Below are 16,660 nucleotides of genomic sequence, written 5' to 3'. Positions count from 1 at the left end.
CTTAATCTGAAAAAGGGTATTTACCAAAAATCTATAGCTAAGAGCATATTTAATAGTCAAAAATGGAATGCTTTCCCCCTAAGATTGGGAACAGGCATGGATGTCCATACTCACTGCTCCTAATAAACATTGCACTGTAATTTCAACCCAGTAAAATAAAACAAGAAAAATAAATAAAAGTCTTATAGATTGGAAAGGAAAAAAAATAAAACTCTCCTCTTTCACATATGACACATCTCTCTACATAGGAACTGTCAAGTAATCTAGAAAGAAGTTCCTAGAACTAATAAGAAAGTTTAGCATGGTCACAGGATACAAGGTCAGCACCCAAAAGTCAATTATATTTATATTCATAACAAATGATTGGAAATTGAATTTAAAAATTACTATTTACCATAGCTCCAAAAAATTGAAATACCTAGCATAAATCTAAAAAAAGTTCAGGAGCTATATGTTGAAAACTACAAAATATGATTAAACAAATTAAAGAAGACTTAAATAAGTGGGAAGACATACCATGTTCATGAATTGAAAACTCAATATTTTTAAATTGGCAAGTCTCCCTAAATTGATCTATGTAGATTTAATGCAACTCCATTCAAACTCCTTGGAGAATTTTATATATTTTAGATTTAGGCAAGATGATTCTAAAATATAGATGGAAAGATACAGCAACTCGAGGTTTTTCTTGGAAAAAAAAAAAAGTTGGAGGACTCCAGCCAGCTGATTTTAAGATGTGTTATAAAGCTACAGTCATCAGTGTGATATTGGCACAGGGATAGATACATAGATAAATGGAGCACTGTTAAGAAATAGAGCCATACATATATGGCAAATTGATTTTTTACAGACGTGCAAAGACATTCCAATTAGAAAATGGGTAAAAGAACAGATATTCACCAAAGAAGAGATTACAGATGGCAAACAAGCACAAGAAACTATGTTCAACATGATTAGCCATTAGGAAAATGCAAATTAAAACCACAATGAGGTATCGTACCTATTAGAAGAGAATAATAAAAAATAGCGATAATACTATATATTGACAAAGTTGTGGAGAAATCAGATCTCTCATACATTGCTGGTGGGACTGTAAAGTAGTATAGCAACTCGGAAAATAGTTCGGCAGTTTTGTATAAAACAAAACATACACCAAACATATAAGACCCAACAACTGTACTCTTGAACGTTTATCCCAGAATATCCCATATTCAGTTCCAAGTGGTCTCAGAACTTACATTCACATGAAAACCTATATAGAAATGTTTATAGAAACTCCATTCACAATGACCCCAAACTGGAAACAACCTAAATATCCTTCAATGGGTGAATGGATAAACACCCTGTGGTACATCCATATAAAGGAATACTTCTCAACAATACAAAGAAACTCTTAGGAGAGGCAAAAGGATGTAACTACAGAGATTCTGCACAAGGGTATTTTGGGGTGACAGAACTGCCCTGTATTCTGAATGTAGGGGTGGTTACATGAGCATGTGTTATGCGTGCATTAAAACCCACAGAACTATATACCAGATAATTCCGTTTTAGTAATTTAAAATAAAAACAAATAAAAATAAGTACCAACTGAGCAAAAAAGCCTGAGCAAAATTAAAACAAGAATTTGGATGATACAGAAAGATATAAAATAGAAAGTGAAAGTCCAAAGCAGGATTATAGTAAACATATTCTTTGTAACCTGCTTTCTTTTCTTGACTCTTCACATGTCAGTGAATATAATCCTATGTCATCATTTCAAGTGGGCTGCATAGAACTCTATTCTATACATGGTTTATAACCCATATAAGCAATCCCTTTTGGTAGAATAGTTAACTTTTCCCAAATGTTTTGTTACTATAATCCGTGATGTATGAACATTCTGATGCACATCTCTTTATGCACTTTTCAAATCAGTTTCTTTAAATAAATTCTTAAATATGGATCAAAAGTTATGGAAATTTTTAAGGCTTTTGTTCTATATTAGCAAACTTCCCATGAATGATTTTATCTGTTGATGACCACACCAACAGCACAAGAGGATGTCCATTTTGCTCATTCTTGCTGTGTTTGATTGCAAAATTGGTCACAAAACTTTGTACTTCTGAGAGGTCTTTTGTTCTGTCCCTTGAATGTGAGCTGTCCTTACGACGTGGCTTGGCTAGTTAGCATGTGATGTTAATAGAAGTGATGCTGGGCAAGCTCTGAGCCTAGGTCTCAAGAAACTTTGCAGCTTCCGTCCTCATTCTTGGGATTCCAGCCACAAATACCATGTGAATGAGCCCAGGCTAGCCTGCTGGAGGAGGAGAGACCACGTGGAACAGAATAGAGGCATTTCAGGTGAGGCCACCCTACCCTACCTTGTCTCTAGCCAACTTACCAGCTGACCACAAATACACGAGCAAGCCCAGCCAAGACCTGTGATAACTGGGTGTGTCTCGGGCAAGAACGCCTGGCCAACCTGTGCCCTTGTGAGCTGGTAAATGCTTATTGTTTTAAGCCACTGAGTTTTGGGGTGGTTTGTAATATAAAAGTAGATCATTGATATATTCACTAACATTTGATTTTTATTAATCTCTGCAATTTTTATTAATGAATAATGACATCTCATTTTTGTGTATTTAATTTTTAGTGTATTTTTCATATATTCATTTGCCATTTAAAATTCTTATTTTGTGAATTGTCTATTTTCCTACTCATGTATTATTTTTTCCTTATTAATTTTATAAGAGTTCTTTTTACTAGCACTTTCCCTGCTAAATGTATTGCAATTATTTTTCACAGAGTAACAATACCGACTTTATTGTGTAGCTCATAAACTTGCTCTATATGCCAAAGAGGGTAATTCCGAAACAATTTTATAAGATACAATGTGGCCTTCCAAAGCATTACTTTGAAGAGGTTAACATCACTTTGAGTGTAGTTTCTAGCACATTCACTGTCAAAGAAAATCAGTGTGTGACTTTAAAATTAAGACTTTAAGCATTTCAGAGTTCAAAGCATAATTCAGTTCTGGTCATAGGAACAGGTGGCATTGCCAAGAGCAAACACTTCCTGTGTGTCTTATGCTGCATGGGCCTGTTCTTCGCCTTTTCACTTTTTCCATCTGAAACACTTTCAGGTGTTTTCCAAAATGAGTGCCAAGCTGTACTTAGCTGCAAGATGCCTTACAAGAAACAGATCTAAAAACCTGCCCACTCTCTCCCTTTTTGTAGGCTGCAATGTGTAATGCTCTGAGAAGTCCTGCAGTGAAGAAGTCAGTTTGACCCAGTACTATTTTGTGAAACACAATTTGGAAAATGCTGGACAGGAACAACAACACCCAGAAGCTTAAAGAAGCTGCAAAACTGAACTTGGTTTAGGGCTCAACAACAAACCTCTTCCCCAAACTTCTCACATCTAACATCCAGGCACTTCCGACCACCCCCAACTCAGCTGTGCTTCTTTGTCAAAAAAGTGAGCTGAACAAGGTACTGTTAAAGCCCTGGCAAAGCGTGGGTGCTGAGATAGTCTCATACACTGACGTGGTCCTGGCCAGCAAGCTCCACCCAGCCATTTCCAATCCCTTCTCTCTTTCCTGCACTTCCTCTTCTCTCTCCGCTCTTGGACAGGGGCCCAACTTCCAATATTCTCCTGAGCTCCACTTCCTGACTCTCCCCCAAAGCGGCGCTGCTAATCAGCCCCCTTTGAGGAAAGCAGCGAAGCTCCTTGGCCTCCCTGATCTGTGGGAGTGTGATACCCACTCTTACTACACACAGGTGTGTGAGGACCCTTGCCGAGGTGGGGGCGGGGGCTCCTCTGCCCCAGAAACTGGGCCTGGGTGTGCTGTCTCAGGTGAGCAACAGTCACTAGAGAGCTCTGTGCTTCCTAAAGGTGTGAAATGGTAAGATTTTGCAGACTACTACATTCCTGTATCACTTAAAACTCTTAATTTAAGACAAAAATTAATTTGACCAATCTCCAATGATAAAGATAGGAACATCATTTGGAGCAAAATTTCAAGTAAGATCTAAAACCTAAGTACAGTCAGATATCATGACACCAATCTTAAAAGTCATACCAAACCTACAGGAGGCCCTTCCTGGGGCGTCAGGTCACCTGGCTGGCTCTCTCACAGCGCCCGTCCCCGGTTCTGCTGGTTGTCACCCAAACTACATTTCCAAAGCTGCAGCCCTGGCTGTCTGAGGAACAGCAGATTTGCGGGTATTTCTTGCTCCCCCTGACAAGTGGTTCATGCGGTCCTTTCCCAGATCCCACCAGCTCTGCTTCCTTTTCCTTCTTCCCTCAGATATGGAAACGTAGCAGGCCCTGCATGGCCATGGCCGACCACCTGGGGTCTGCCTTGTACCTGGGCAGGAGACTTCTTCCCTCCCTGGCAGCTTCTCCCCAGGTCTCTGCCGGTTTGAATGAGGATTTGTCTCAAGGCCTAATTTGCTCAGAATAGCTAACGCGGAGATGGCAAACAGATTGCCCGTTGTTCATTTAACTCTGACTGACTGGAAGTGGCTGCCTGGAGTGTCGATCAATTAGCGAAGACCGTGGGCACGTGTGTGCGAATGAATGTGAGTGTGTATGTGAGTGTGCACACACGTGTGGGTATGCGTGTGTGTGGGGGGGGCCGAGGGATTCATGTCGGATACTTGCCACCCTTGTTTAAGGTGCTCACTCACGCTTTCTGTAACTGGAACGCGGGTTAATAACCGGGTTCTTTGCCTGGAAATTTCCCCCCACAGGAGCTGAGAGTCAGGAAGCCTCAGCTAAAGCATCGGTCACTAAAAGATGCCCTGAACGAGCTCCAGGGTAGGTGTTTGGCAGAGCCGCGCTATGGTTTCTGCCCGGGGAGCGGCAGTCCGCACATAGGAAGCCGGGTGCGCTGACACCCGGGGGGGGGCAGTACGTCGGAGCGCGGCAGGGGCAGTCCAGCTCTGTAGAGCCCTCGCCAGGCTCTGCCCGCCGTGGCGTGAAAGGCCCGCCCAGCAGCTCTGGTCACCAGATGACCACCTGACAACAGAGTGGGCTGAGACCACTGGGACACCAGCCTGAGGAGGGGGTGGGTGATGAAGGGCGGCTCTCTCGTGGCCCTAACCCGCCCTGGCGTTCACTGGGCTCTTGGAAACCCGGGGCCCTTCACGATTCCTTCTGCAGAGCTCTGGAAACGCGGCAGTGTGACCCTAGTGCATGCATGGTCAAAGAAGGCACAGAGTGTCTGCGTGTGGACAAGGGTGCAGGACCCGGAAGGACGGAAGCCTTAAAAGAAAACTCAGGAGTCACTTTTGGGGCCTGAAATCACAGGGGTTCCGGGGGTCACTCTCCTGTCATTCCACTCACCCACCCATTATAGCTTGATCTTCTGAGGCACCCCTCCACACGAAGATCTGATTCCAAGGATCTGTCACCCCCTGCATCAAGTTTGTCAGACCTGGTGCTCCCTCTGCTGGAGGCTCTTCCCCAGATGTCCACAAGGCCTGCTTCCTCACCTCCTCCCTTACTCAAATGTCACCTTCTCAGTCACTTTCTCGATGACTCTGTTTTCCTTTGTCCCCACGTGGTAGGCTGTGTGATAGCCCTTAAAGATACCCAGGCCTTCGTTCTAGGGACCTGTGAATGTTACCTTATATACTAAAGGGGACTTTGCAGATGTGATTAAGTTAAGGATCTGGAGATAGGAAGATCATCCTGGATTATCTGGTGGGCTCATTGTAATCACAAGGATTCTCATAAAACAGAGTCAGGAGATTTAACTACTTATGCGGGGGACCAGCAATGTGACAATGGTCACAGACAATGGAGTGATGCAGCTACGAGTCAAGAAGTGCTAGCATCTTCTAGAAGCTGGAGGAGTCAAGGAACAGATTCTCCCCTGGAGCCTCCAAAAGGCACCTGCCCTGCTGACACTTCGACTTAGCCCAGTGAGACTCACTTGGGACGTGTGGTTTCCAGAACCCTTGAAGAGAATTACATTTGTGTTCAGCCACCAAGCTTGTGATAATTTGTTACCACAGTCATAGGAAACTAACACACACCCCTGTGCACCCACCCTACCCTCATCCCCCTCCCGGCTCTGGCCTCCTTCAGCCTTATTTGACAGCCTGTATTTTACTTCTGAGGGCTGTCTGTCTCCCTTACCAGGGGGTCGGCCCTGCAGGGGCAGGAGCCCTTGTCTGTTTTGTTGTGGACTCCATTCCTGCCCAGAGAGGGGCAGCCTTTCTCTCACTGGGGCCCAGGCTCTCGTAGGACCCCACTGGGCCCATCTCATCCCAACCTACAAGGCTCTGTTCTGCACATAGGCTACCAAGGCCACCCTCCTTTCTCTCCTCTGGAAGCCTCGAGTGCTGGTAGGTGGAATGTGAGTGGCCCATGAGAGTGAGGGTGTCGTGCCAGGTGAGGCCCTTGTGACTGGCGGGCCCCATCCCACTCCCATCTGCCTGGGACACGGCTGGGGCAGTGCACTGTGGAGGTCTGGCAGGTGCGCCTGGCTCGGGGACCACAGCATCCCCTGTCTCAGCTTTCTTGTGCACAAATAGGGATAACACCATGACCCCAGCAGGGAGTGTGGCCAGAACTAAGCAAGATTAGTGACATCGTGGCTAATCCACTTTCATTTTTCTGAGGTATTGCTTATTTTTGTTTTGGGGTGAGCTGTGTGCTGCTTGTCCATTTCCGGGAAGCAGGGGGGCATAGGTTTGTCTTTGCGGTGTGCTCAGGGCAGGGGGCAGGCTGCAGTGGGCCAGCTGAGTGGGGCCTATTCTGAAGCCATATGCCCAGGAATTCTACCCAAAGGTACACCGGCCCTGTTTGCAAGGAAGGCTGGCCTCGTGCTGCTAACACATCTTGACAGGCCTTTCCTCACCGCCTGCCAGTGCCTTCCTGTGGGGATGCTGGGTTAGTCTGTGTTTCTGAGAGCAATTCCCTGAGAGGCTCTGAGTCCTCCCGGAACTCCTACTTTGCCACTGCCCCCTGGACATAATCAGATCATCTCCTTACAAGTCAGGACATCAGCACTGAGAACAATAGTGGTTGCCATCTTAGGGCTGAGTCTATGAGAGCTCTCAGGTACCAGGCCCTGAGTCTTTAACACAGAGCAGGAAACCAAGGTGGGAGGTTAGTGTGTGTGTAGGGGCGGAGTGGGGATTAGTGGGGGGGGGGTCTCTATTTAACCTGGTCTCCCCTCCAGCTGTAGCTGTAGAGTCCTCCTGTCTCTACCCCTGCGGCCTCACCTCCCCTACCCCCCCCAACACAAACACCCTGTGTTCTCAGATCTGGTCAACTGCAGAGTCAGCATGGTGATGCCCTTGCCTGCCCTCCCAGAACCCCCCAGAACCCATCAAGGTGAGGATTCTCAAGAAAGGGTCCTCGTACTTCCCCTTGCTGAGTTAAATTCATCCCTGGGTGGAAGGCCCTGAAAGGCTCAGTCTTGGAAGGAGAGGCCAGGGAAGCACTGTGACCCCTGAGGAGGGAAGGCTTGGACTTAGGGGGTGGGGGGTGAGGCCGCTTTCCAGAGGTGCTGTGGAAGCATTGCTGTGTGAGGGTTAACAGCAGAGGCCTTGGGAAGGCTGTGGGGGTGGGGGGCTCAGGTTGCCCCTGCTCTGACGCTTACTGGCCCTGTGCTCTTGGACATATGACAATCTTTCCAAGCCTCAGTTTACTCATCTGTAAATTGAGGGCAGTTGAGAGTATGTATCAAATAGGAGTGCTGTGAAGTTTCATTTACAGGAGAATAATTATGTAAATGGACCAGCAGGGTGCCTGGCACATGGTTAGCACTCATAAATGTTAGCTCTGGTGATGACAGCGAGGGCGATGAGGACAGCCGTGGGACTTGATAGCTCTCTCCCATGTCACCAAGCAGCCTTTCATGGTTTCCCGTAGGATGTGGGGAGAAGGAGAGGGAGAGGGTGCTCCAACATCCATGGGGCAGAAAAGATGGTTTGTGCTCTGCCCTTGGTGTGTCTCTGGCCTGGACAGCAGATCCAGACAGACACACAGGAGCTGGAGGAGAGGCCAAGGGGAGTGGTGAATCCCTTACCTTGGTTGTCGTAGGAAGTGATGACCTGGGTCTGCTGAGGATGCTCTTTCTCTGCCAGGCTTCCTGTTGAAGCAAGACAGACCTGCGGTGACCACTGGGACCGTGGTGGCATTTGCCCCAGGCAGAGCAGGGAGCTGTGTGTGTCTGCAAGAAAGGCAGGCTGGTGGGGGGTGAGCTCATCCCAGGCCTGGCCTAAATATGTGCACACCCATGTGCACATCTGCACGGTGCACACACGCGTGAATCAGCACCTTTACACACCTGGATGCAGAAGCAAGTGACTATGAAGCCGTGTGCACACACCCTCACACCTCTCAGCAGGTGCCAGCAGAGGCTGGGTTTCTTCTCGAGAAGGTGGGGACACCTCATGGGTCCCAACTTCAGTGTGGCCAGGCTCAGCTGCCACAGAGCAAATGGCTGCCTTGCTGATCATCACACTTTCTGTGGAATGGGCTGGGAGGCTCCTATGCCCATTTTATAGCCAATAGGCCTGCAGCCTGGACACTTAATTTTGGCTAAAGACCTCGTCCCCAGGGACTTGAACCCCAAGTCTCCTGATTCCTAGGTCAACATCTTGCCTCCCTCTGAGCAAAATGGGGGCAGCCTGCCTTCTACTCCAGCTTAGGAGTTGGGGTGACTTGCCGTACTGTTCAGGTCCACAGATATTTTCAGGGCCCCCACTATGTGAAAGCTCTCTCCACACACTAGGGATCTTTATGTCCTTGGAACACAGAGCTGTCCTCAGAGCCTAGTGGGGTCAGGCTGCGGTGAGAAAGGCCCAGTTCCTGCCACAGGCCATGAAGGGGAACCCACAGGCTTACCTGCCCCTCCAGTGGGAAGCAACACCTTTTCCTATATCTCTCCCTCACCCGCTGCTGCGGCGGCCTGGTCTTGCTGAGGCTGCTTCAGGGGGGTAGGGCAGGGGAAGGGGCAGGGGAAGGGGCAGGGTTGTGGCAGCAGGGCGTTCCCCCACGGTTACCACCCTGGCCTGCCACCTTCTCCCCTGGCCTTCCACTGGTCTGCAGAAAGGCTGTCGGGCCTGCCACTGGAAGCGGCCACTGGGACCAGTGCCTGGGCCTGGAAATAAGCATGCCTTTGAGGCGCTGGCCTCCACAGGTTCCACTCAGATATCTTCCCTTGTGCACCCAACCAGATCTGCCACCCAGGGCTTCCCATGCCTGAGCCCAGGCAGAAGCCAGTCAAGGTGGATAGGCAGGTCACTGAGCTGGGCTGGACTTGTGATCCACCTGGCAGGGTCCTGCCCTGGAGAACCTGCCTGCTCCAGCCTTCTCCTATGAGCAGGCCCAGCCAGGACCCTCACCCCCGTGGCCTGAGGTCGGTGGGTTGGCCAAGGGCTAGAAGCACTGTGTGTGCCAATCCAGGGTGATGCTGGTCTGCAGCTCTAGGCCAGACTCAAGCGAGGACAGGGAGGCTGGCTCCTTCAGGCACAGATGGCTACATCTCTGCTGGGCTGGCGGATGAAGGAAACAGGATCTGGGGAGGGAATCCTCAAGGAGGACGATTGGCTGGCATAGCTGCTGCGGGTATTTATAGTCAGGGCCGCACAACTGGTTTCCCTGTGGCTATGGGGTGTCAGTCCCGGTGCTGCTAGGCAGACTTCGGCCAGGACCAAGGAAAGCAGCCAATCACAGCAGGGGAAGCCCGTTGCCGGGCAAGCTAGTGGCGTTGGCTCGGCCCAAGCACCTGCTGCTCGGAAAAGTTTGGAGCAGTCCAGGCTCCCCCCACCCTGCCAACGCCCCAGCTCAAGGAGCACACAGGGCAGCAAGAAGGGGAACATGTGCCTTTTTGGATCTGCCCCAAGTTCAGCCACATTTGTGCACACGCCACCAGCACAAGCTATCAGCTGCCTCCTCCGCAGATGAGAGGCATCCAGTTTCCAGGGCTGGGTGCCTTGGACACCAGCGAGGGAAGTATGTACCCAGAGTCTCACCATCAGAAGCTGTAATTTTAGTTTCTGCCGGCACACAAATGTGCAATTTGAAAAAATAAATAAAATTTTATTATAAATTACCTATATTGGCAACCCTCTCTCCAGGCCTCCACTTACCTGAAACTCTCAGTTCTCTCAGGTGGTTTTTCAAGAACTATTTTCACCCTCCTCCTTAGTTTTTTATTATTTTTTAAAAGATTTTTATTTTTTTTAAAGTAATCTCTACACACAACGTGGGGCTCAAACCCACAACCATGAGATCAAGAGCCGCACGCTCCATGACTGAGCCAGCCAGGCGCCCCATGATCCTCTTTATTTTGTTGTATTTTTCCACTAACCTTCCCTCAAATCCGAGGCCCTAAAGATGGTGAAAGTAGGATAGGATAAATTCACTATATTTCAATCTTCTCCTAACGTAATAACATGGCTGAGAAGCCATAAGATACATTTCAGACAACTCAAGATAAGCGAGCGGTAACAAATGAAGATGCTGAGTCTCTTCTCTCCCACCTCAACCCACTTTTCCACTCACCCGCACGTACACTGGCCAAGCGTGCATATCTGCATCAGCTGCTGTGTATTTCTGCAGCTGACGGGTTTCTGGTGGTCTGACTCTTACAATTCTCATGAGCCTGTAGCCTAGTTTCGCTAACTTTGGCATGTGCTTCGGTCCGGCCAGAGCCGGCACATCTACCATCTTATGACCCTAAAGCAAGGTTAAGGAAGCCATCCCACCGTGCGTGCCCATTAGCCAGGACCCCAGGGGATGGTTCCCGGGGCAGGAGCCTGTGTTGGGTCTGATCTGTCCTTATGCATAGGGCAGGGGACACAGGAAAGCTCTTTATGTCCAGGGTGTTGAGATTCTATTGCAGTGAAAAGCATTATGATTATAATCATTAACATGGTCCCATGAGGGCAGGGGTTCTTGACTGTCTTTATCCCAACACCTAGAACCCCACCCGGCACAAAGGAAACACTGTAGACCTTTATTGAGGGAATGAATGAATGAATTTTCTTTCAGAACTTCATCCTTCCCTTTTGTTACTGTCAGGATGGCAGAGCATAGATGTTTGGTCTCATTCAATTGGGGTCCTGATTACCCATCTGCAGAGGGTCATGCAGGTGGTTTCTTCACACTAGCATTTGATGAGCCCAGATCTGAATGAGTCCCCTACTGGGGTTCTGGGAGTGGAGGTCTGATTCTTACTAGAATTCTCACATGCCCACAGTGAAGCTTCACTGATGTTTTTTCTTGGAAGCTTGGCTAATGAGTCTCTGAAGCGTACAGAATAAGGCCTAGTAGAGTCCGTCCATGCACGGCATTCCCTGAGCTGTCCTGGGACTGCAGGGTGACAGACACCCGGCACCAGAGAAAGGAGGCTTTGGAAACAGACTTCTCTCAGATCTTACTATATTCTGGGTCCCCAGCCAGCTGGGAACCACAGCACCCATCTCCCTAGGCTTGGAGTAATAATGTCCCCAAAGAGGCCACCGTCCTCTCTGTTTGGAAAAATTTTCAAAGAATGGATGCCCTGCCTGACATGAGCAGCCCCACCTCCAGGGGGAACATACTCAAACCTCGCCATGCCGAGTGATGATGCCAAGTCCTTCCTTATATGTAGCCAGTGAACAAGTGGGTGCTCAAACTTAGGGCACTGCTCCCCTCCCATCCCACAGCCTCCAGGAAATTGGGGGACGCGATGCCAGGGAAAACTTTCTGGGGTCACAGTGGCCCCAGAGGCATGGCTGAATCACGAGCAGCCACTTTCTGAGTGGTTAGATGTCTACAGCCAGTTTTCAAACACGTGAAATCGAATGCTTCCCGTCATTTTTCAATGTGTTGAATTACAGAGACTGAAAAGAAAAGAAAATGAAAAGAATTTACCATGCACATCACTTCCTTCGAATTTCTGCCATCTCCGGATTCCGTTTCCGATGCCCTGGAGTCCTATGAAATAACAGGGTCTCGCATGAGGGTCTCCATGATGGGAAGACCCAGGCCAGCAAGTGATGGGCCAGCTGCTAACGTATCTGGGTTGAGGTGGGGCTGGTGGAACCCGGCTCTGTCAGGATCCAAGAGAGGCTGCCCGCAAATGAGACGCACTTTAAAACATTAAAGGAAAATATTAAAACAGTAGTTTTCAAAGGTGGTGAGGTGGGTTATCGGGATCATCCAGGGAGAATTTTCACAATACAGATGCCCGTTTTTCACTCCACATCTCGGCCGCATAAACATGGAACCATAACTGTGGAAGATGCTCGCCATTCATTTTGCCTGCCTATTTCCGTATGTGGGGAATCTCCCACTTTTAGAGTCATGACGTAAGGTGGAGGGTGGGCAAAGATGGTCTATCCATATGGGAACCGCAAGTGATAGTTGGCAAATTGTGAAAATTCTCCCTGGATGATAGTCTCCCAGCCTCCCTTGCAGGTAGAGCATGGACATATGTGGCCTCGGCACAACCAGTCTGATGCATCTGTGTCTGCTTCCGTCTCAGGACCTGGTGATGCAAGAGAGAAGGGCTCTCTTGTTCTCTCTCTCTGGTCATGGCTGGAAGTGGTGGCTGCAAGGTCGAGTTCCTGGCCCAGAACTGGTGTACGTACGTTCTGGCAGTGGGAGTAGCTGCAGTAAGATCAAGCTCCTGATGAGGAAGGAGTACCTAGGGCCCCTTGGTGGCAACAGAGGTGTCCTCGCCAGACCAGCTCTGCTGGGCAGCTGCTGATACTGTTCCTGGAAGCTCGGCCTCTAGCCTGGGTTTCCAGCTCTTGCAGCCACTGCAAGTCCCCCAGTCCCTTCCCGATGCTCTTCTTTTCTGCAGCGCTCTCTGCAGCCAGGATCTGGGCTTACCACTTGGAACCCTTGCGGACCCACGTGTGGACCAAAATGCACATCACACTGACTTGGGGGATGAAACCTGACTTTGGAGCTCTTTTAGACTGGGTGCAGGCAGCTTTAGGCCACCTCCTCCATGGCACAGGATAGGAGGTGAGGGTGTCCAGGCATGCTTTGAGAAGCACTGCCCAAAGGATAATGGAAGGGCTGTAGAGGAAAGAGCAGAGAGCTTCTTTTGGCAGCCCAGATCCCCGGCACACACTATCTTTGCCTCCTTGTCCCTCTGACTCTTTTCTGCCACAAGGACACAGCACGAAGCCACTCGATCTTCACTTGGTCCTCTGCATTGTGACAGTAATGGAGGTCAGGCCCTCCTTTGCAGAGCCAAGGACCTGGGCTGGAGGGGAGACAGGAGGAGAGGCCTGGAAGAGGTGTGGGGCATTTTGGATCTTGTGCCCCAACAGGAGGCCTTGGAACAAGCTAGTTTAATTCGGTGTTTCCCTGTCTTAGGCTGTGTGGGCTTAGCCAGGGGTCTCTTGGACATCAACACTGCCCAGCAGGCTTGGACACTGGTCGCTCTCCCTCTGCTTTGGTATAGAACTGTCTGTAAGTAAGTGACACTGGTCTCTCCACTGGCCTGGTGTCTGGGGAAACCTCCTTCAGGAAAGATTTAGAGACAAATAGCAGAAAGGGGCTTGGCAAGCAGGGTCTTCTTTCCTTGTGTCATGGTCATGAGTGTGAAATGCATCGGTCTGGAGTTGTGTAGGGTGTGTGCTAGGGGTGGGACACCTCTGGGAACAGTCCTGATCCCTGGAATTTCTGGGGCTTCTCTCTGTTCTTCTTCCTCTCTTTCTAGTGTTGGAGCCTTTAGGAGAGATACAATCAGAGTGGGGAAGGGAGGTGGGGATTCATAGGCTGACCCGGAGCTGGGCCTCGTGGGGGCCCTCTGGCCTTGCCACACGCTGGGGGAGGCCTTCTGGACTGCAGTGTCTGGAGGAGAGGCAGCTTCTTTTCAATCAAGGAGCAGGTGGCCCCTGCCAATTTCCTCATTACGAATACCCGGGTGGGCCATTTCCACCTCTCCTGGGAGAAGCTCTGAGAACGAAAGAACCAACTAACCCAAACAATTCCTGGCCCCAAATCCCTCTGGAGACGGGGAGTACCTGACAACATGCGCAGCTCTCCAGAATCTATTTCTTTCCCCTGCCTGCCTCCCCAAGAGGTCACCAGGAACCATGGGGCAGTTCCAGCCTGTGTGACTGGTGGGGGCAAAGCCAGTCATGGCACCACTGCTTCCACGTGGCAGGTGGAAGGTGGGGGTTCAATGCACAGGACCTCCGTGGACAGAAGAGCCAGAGGCAGACTCTGAGGAGCTCTGGAGCTGGAGGGCAGGCAGGAGGCAGAAGTCATTTTACTGCATGGGCTGTTAAGCGTCACTCTCAAAGCACTGGCCCACGGACAGCCTAGCACAAACCTCAGGGCAGCCCCCAAGAAGGCTCGGGAGGGCTTCCTCACAGACCTACGACCTGTTCCCCAACTTCTGAGGGGCTTATCTAACATCTGTTATTCTCCATCTGTATTCTCTTCAGTGTGTCCTCTCTGGAGATTACAGAGGCCTGAGTGCTGCTTTCCATAATTGCTCCATAAACAGTCACTTCATTTTTCCAGTCTACCCTTCCTCAGAAAGTCTGTAGGAAGAGTAAAATTAAAAGATCCGTGAGAGCGCAGAGAGCAGATTTTAAGCTGACCCTACCCAAGGCTGTGTGCCTTTTACACCACCCTTTATGCCTTCTACTGTAGGAGGCTGGGAAAGGCTTCAGATAGGGGAAACTGAGGCCAGGACTTGTGCAAGGACACCAAGGGAGTTCCCCGTCTCAAAGTCTGATTCAGCACGCACATTCCCCTGGGTCCCCTGCGCTCTGCAATGTGCCATGTGAGGAGCAGGCCTCGGCCACACAGGGGTCAGGCCTGAGGCTCTGGCCCCCTTCCTCCAAGGCATCTTCCAACCCTGTTGTGCACCCTTCAAAGAGTGGATGGGAGGAAGCCGGCTCCCCGGGGGGTGACGGAAGCACCTACTAGCCTGCGCGGGGAGTCAACTCGGGGGAATCACCGGGCTGCGCGTTGCCACGGGACGCCAGTGCCACCGCGCAGAGAGGCAGGCAGCGGTGGGGAGAGGGTCGGTCTCTCTGGCCTCGTTCGGGGGCGCTCCGGGCGGCGGGCAGGCCCCGGGGTGGGGGGCGAGGAGGCCGAGGTGCGGGGGTCGGGGGCCCCCGGCCCGGCGCGCGTTACCTCCTCTGCGCTGCGGCAGCGCGCCGGGGTCCGCCTGCCGGTCCGAGCGCGTGCCCTGCGCGGCGCGCCGCTTCTCCGAGTGCACGATCAGCAGCATGTCGATGGACACGGCGTTGCTGTCCTTCTTCAGCTCCATGGTGCCGCCTCGCTCCCCGCCGTGGCGCCGCGGCCGCTCTCGAGGCTGCCTGCGCTGCAAATGGCCCCGTGCGCGCCGCTGACGGGCGCGGGAGACGGCGAGGGCGCGGGAGAGGGCGCTCCCCCGCCGCCGAGCCGCTGCGCGCCGCGTTTCGCTGACTCTGCCAAACACGCCATTAGGGCCCGCCCGGGAGGGCGCTACCCTAATGAAGCCGCTCTAAGTCACCTTTGAAAGGAAATCACCAGCCGAGCCCTGATCTGCGCCCAGGCCGCGGGCTGCGCAGCCGCCGGCTCCAGAGAGCCTCCTGCCCCGTGCGCTTGGAGCGCTCCTCCCGGGCTCCAGCGCTGTTCTCCGGCTGGCCCATCGCCGCCTCGTCTCCCGCCCTCTCCGGGGGTTCCCGCGAGGGCCCGCAGCAGACCTCCTCGGGAAGCTGCAGCAAAGAAATCACACAGCGCTGTCAACAGTGAGAGTCAGTTCTGGAAAAGGAAGAAGGAGCACAGGGTGGCCCCACTCCTTCCCCGGGTGGGTTTTGGAAGTTGATAGCCTCCTCTAGAAGAGGGAGATGGGCAGGGTGTTGGGGTCAGGATCTCTGCGATTACGGCTGCACCAGGCCTTGGAACATGACCTTTGGGCATCCACTTAACAATTCTTTCTGGCTTGTGGTGGAAGTCTTAACATCTCTGTTCCTTCTAGAAGCCTGGCTCATGCTTGGTGGGGAAGGGGGGAGGGGCAGAGGAGGAGGTCTGTGCCGGAGCAGCCTGCCCGCTGTGCTCAGGGAGCTGGACCTGAGAGCCCATCTATTTTTAGTGGGGCCTAACCAGGCCAGCCAGCAGAGGCAGGGCCTTTGGCTCCGGGTCTCAGGAGTGTTTACAGCCGCATCTGCCTGGTAGCCCTTGGCACGGTGGGCCCACCCAACCTGGGCCAGTCCCCTAACTTAAGTTTCCACCATTAATAAATGCTGTGCACATGGAAGTCTTTGCTCTGGGACCCTTCCCATAGGAGTGTAATGACGCTAGGTTGCAGGGTGGTCCCTGAGAGCTCCTACCTCTCCCTTGGAGGCAGACTATAATGTGCTAGGTTCCAGTCCTAGCTCCGCCACTAGCTGTCCGTGTGACCGTGGACAAGCCATTTCCCCCCATTTCCCCAGCCCTCTCGTGGGCATAAAACAGGTTCTCACAGAGCTGTTGTGAGAATGACGTGCACTTGAGCTGCTTGGTGCAGAGTAAGCGGTCTCCAAATGGTAGCTGTCATTCATACCTCATTTTAAGGGTGAGGAAAAGGATAGGGGAAGTGACAAGTCAGTGATGGAGGCAGGGGCCACACAGATAATATACCCTCAGACTCTGAAGGTCTTTCTCCACTGACTGTGACTCAGGGTTTGTCTGCCAGTAAAGGCCACCACCTTGTTGCGTCACCACCAACCCCTTG

General features: G+C 51.1%; 1 protein-coding gene across 3 annotated transcripts in view; it reads right to left on the bottom strand.

The window, feature by feature from the left end:
- KY (kyphoscoliosis peptidase) overlaps positions 1–15,232 on the bottom strand; it is a 44,418-nt gene extending 29,186 nt beyond the window's left edge. For 2 of the 3 annotated variants that reach the window (XM_021678766.1, XM_044915544.1), the window contains exons 1-2: positions 15,097–15,232; positions 11,860–11,922 (exon numbers count right to left, since the gene is read on the bottom strand). In XM_021678766.1, coding sequence (XP_021534441.1) covers positions 11,860–11,922; positions 15,097–15,232 — 199 coding nt within the window. Of the gene's footprint in view, positions 1–8,023; positions 8,087–11,859; positions 11,923–15,096 lie in introns of all 3 variants that reach the window. The other variant, XM_021678765.1, reaches the window with a different exon arrangement.
- Between the last annotated feature and the right edge of the window lie 1,428 nt (positions 15,233–16,660).

The sequence above is a fragment of the Neomonachus schauinslandi genome, chromosome 1, assembly GCF_002201575.2.
Source record: "Neomonachus schauinslandi chromosome 1, ASM220157v2, whole genome shotgun sequence".
In the NCBI taxonomy this organism is placed as follows: Eukaryota; Metazoa; Chordata; class Mammalia; order Carnivora; family Phocidae; genus Neomonachus; species Neomonachus schauinslandi.
Note: the sequence above shows the minus strand (reverse complement) of the source record. Positions and strands in the feature narration are given on the sequence as shown.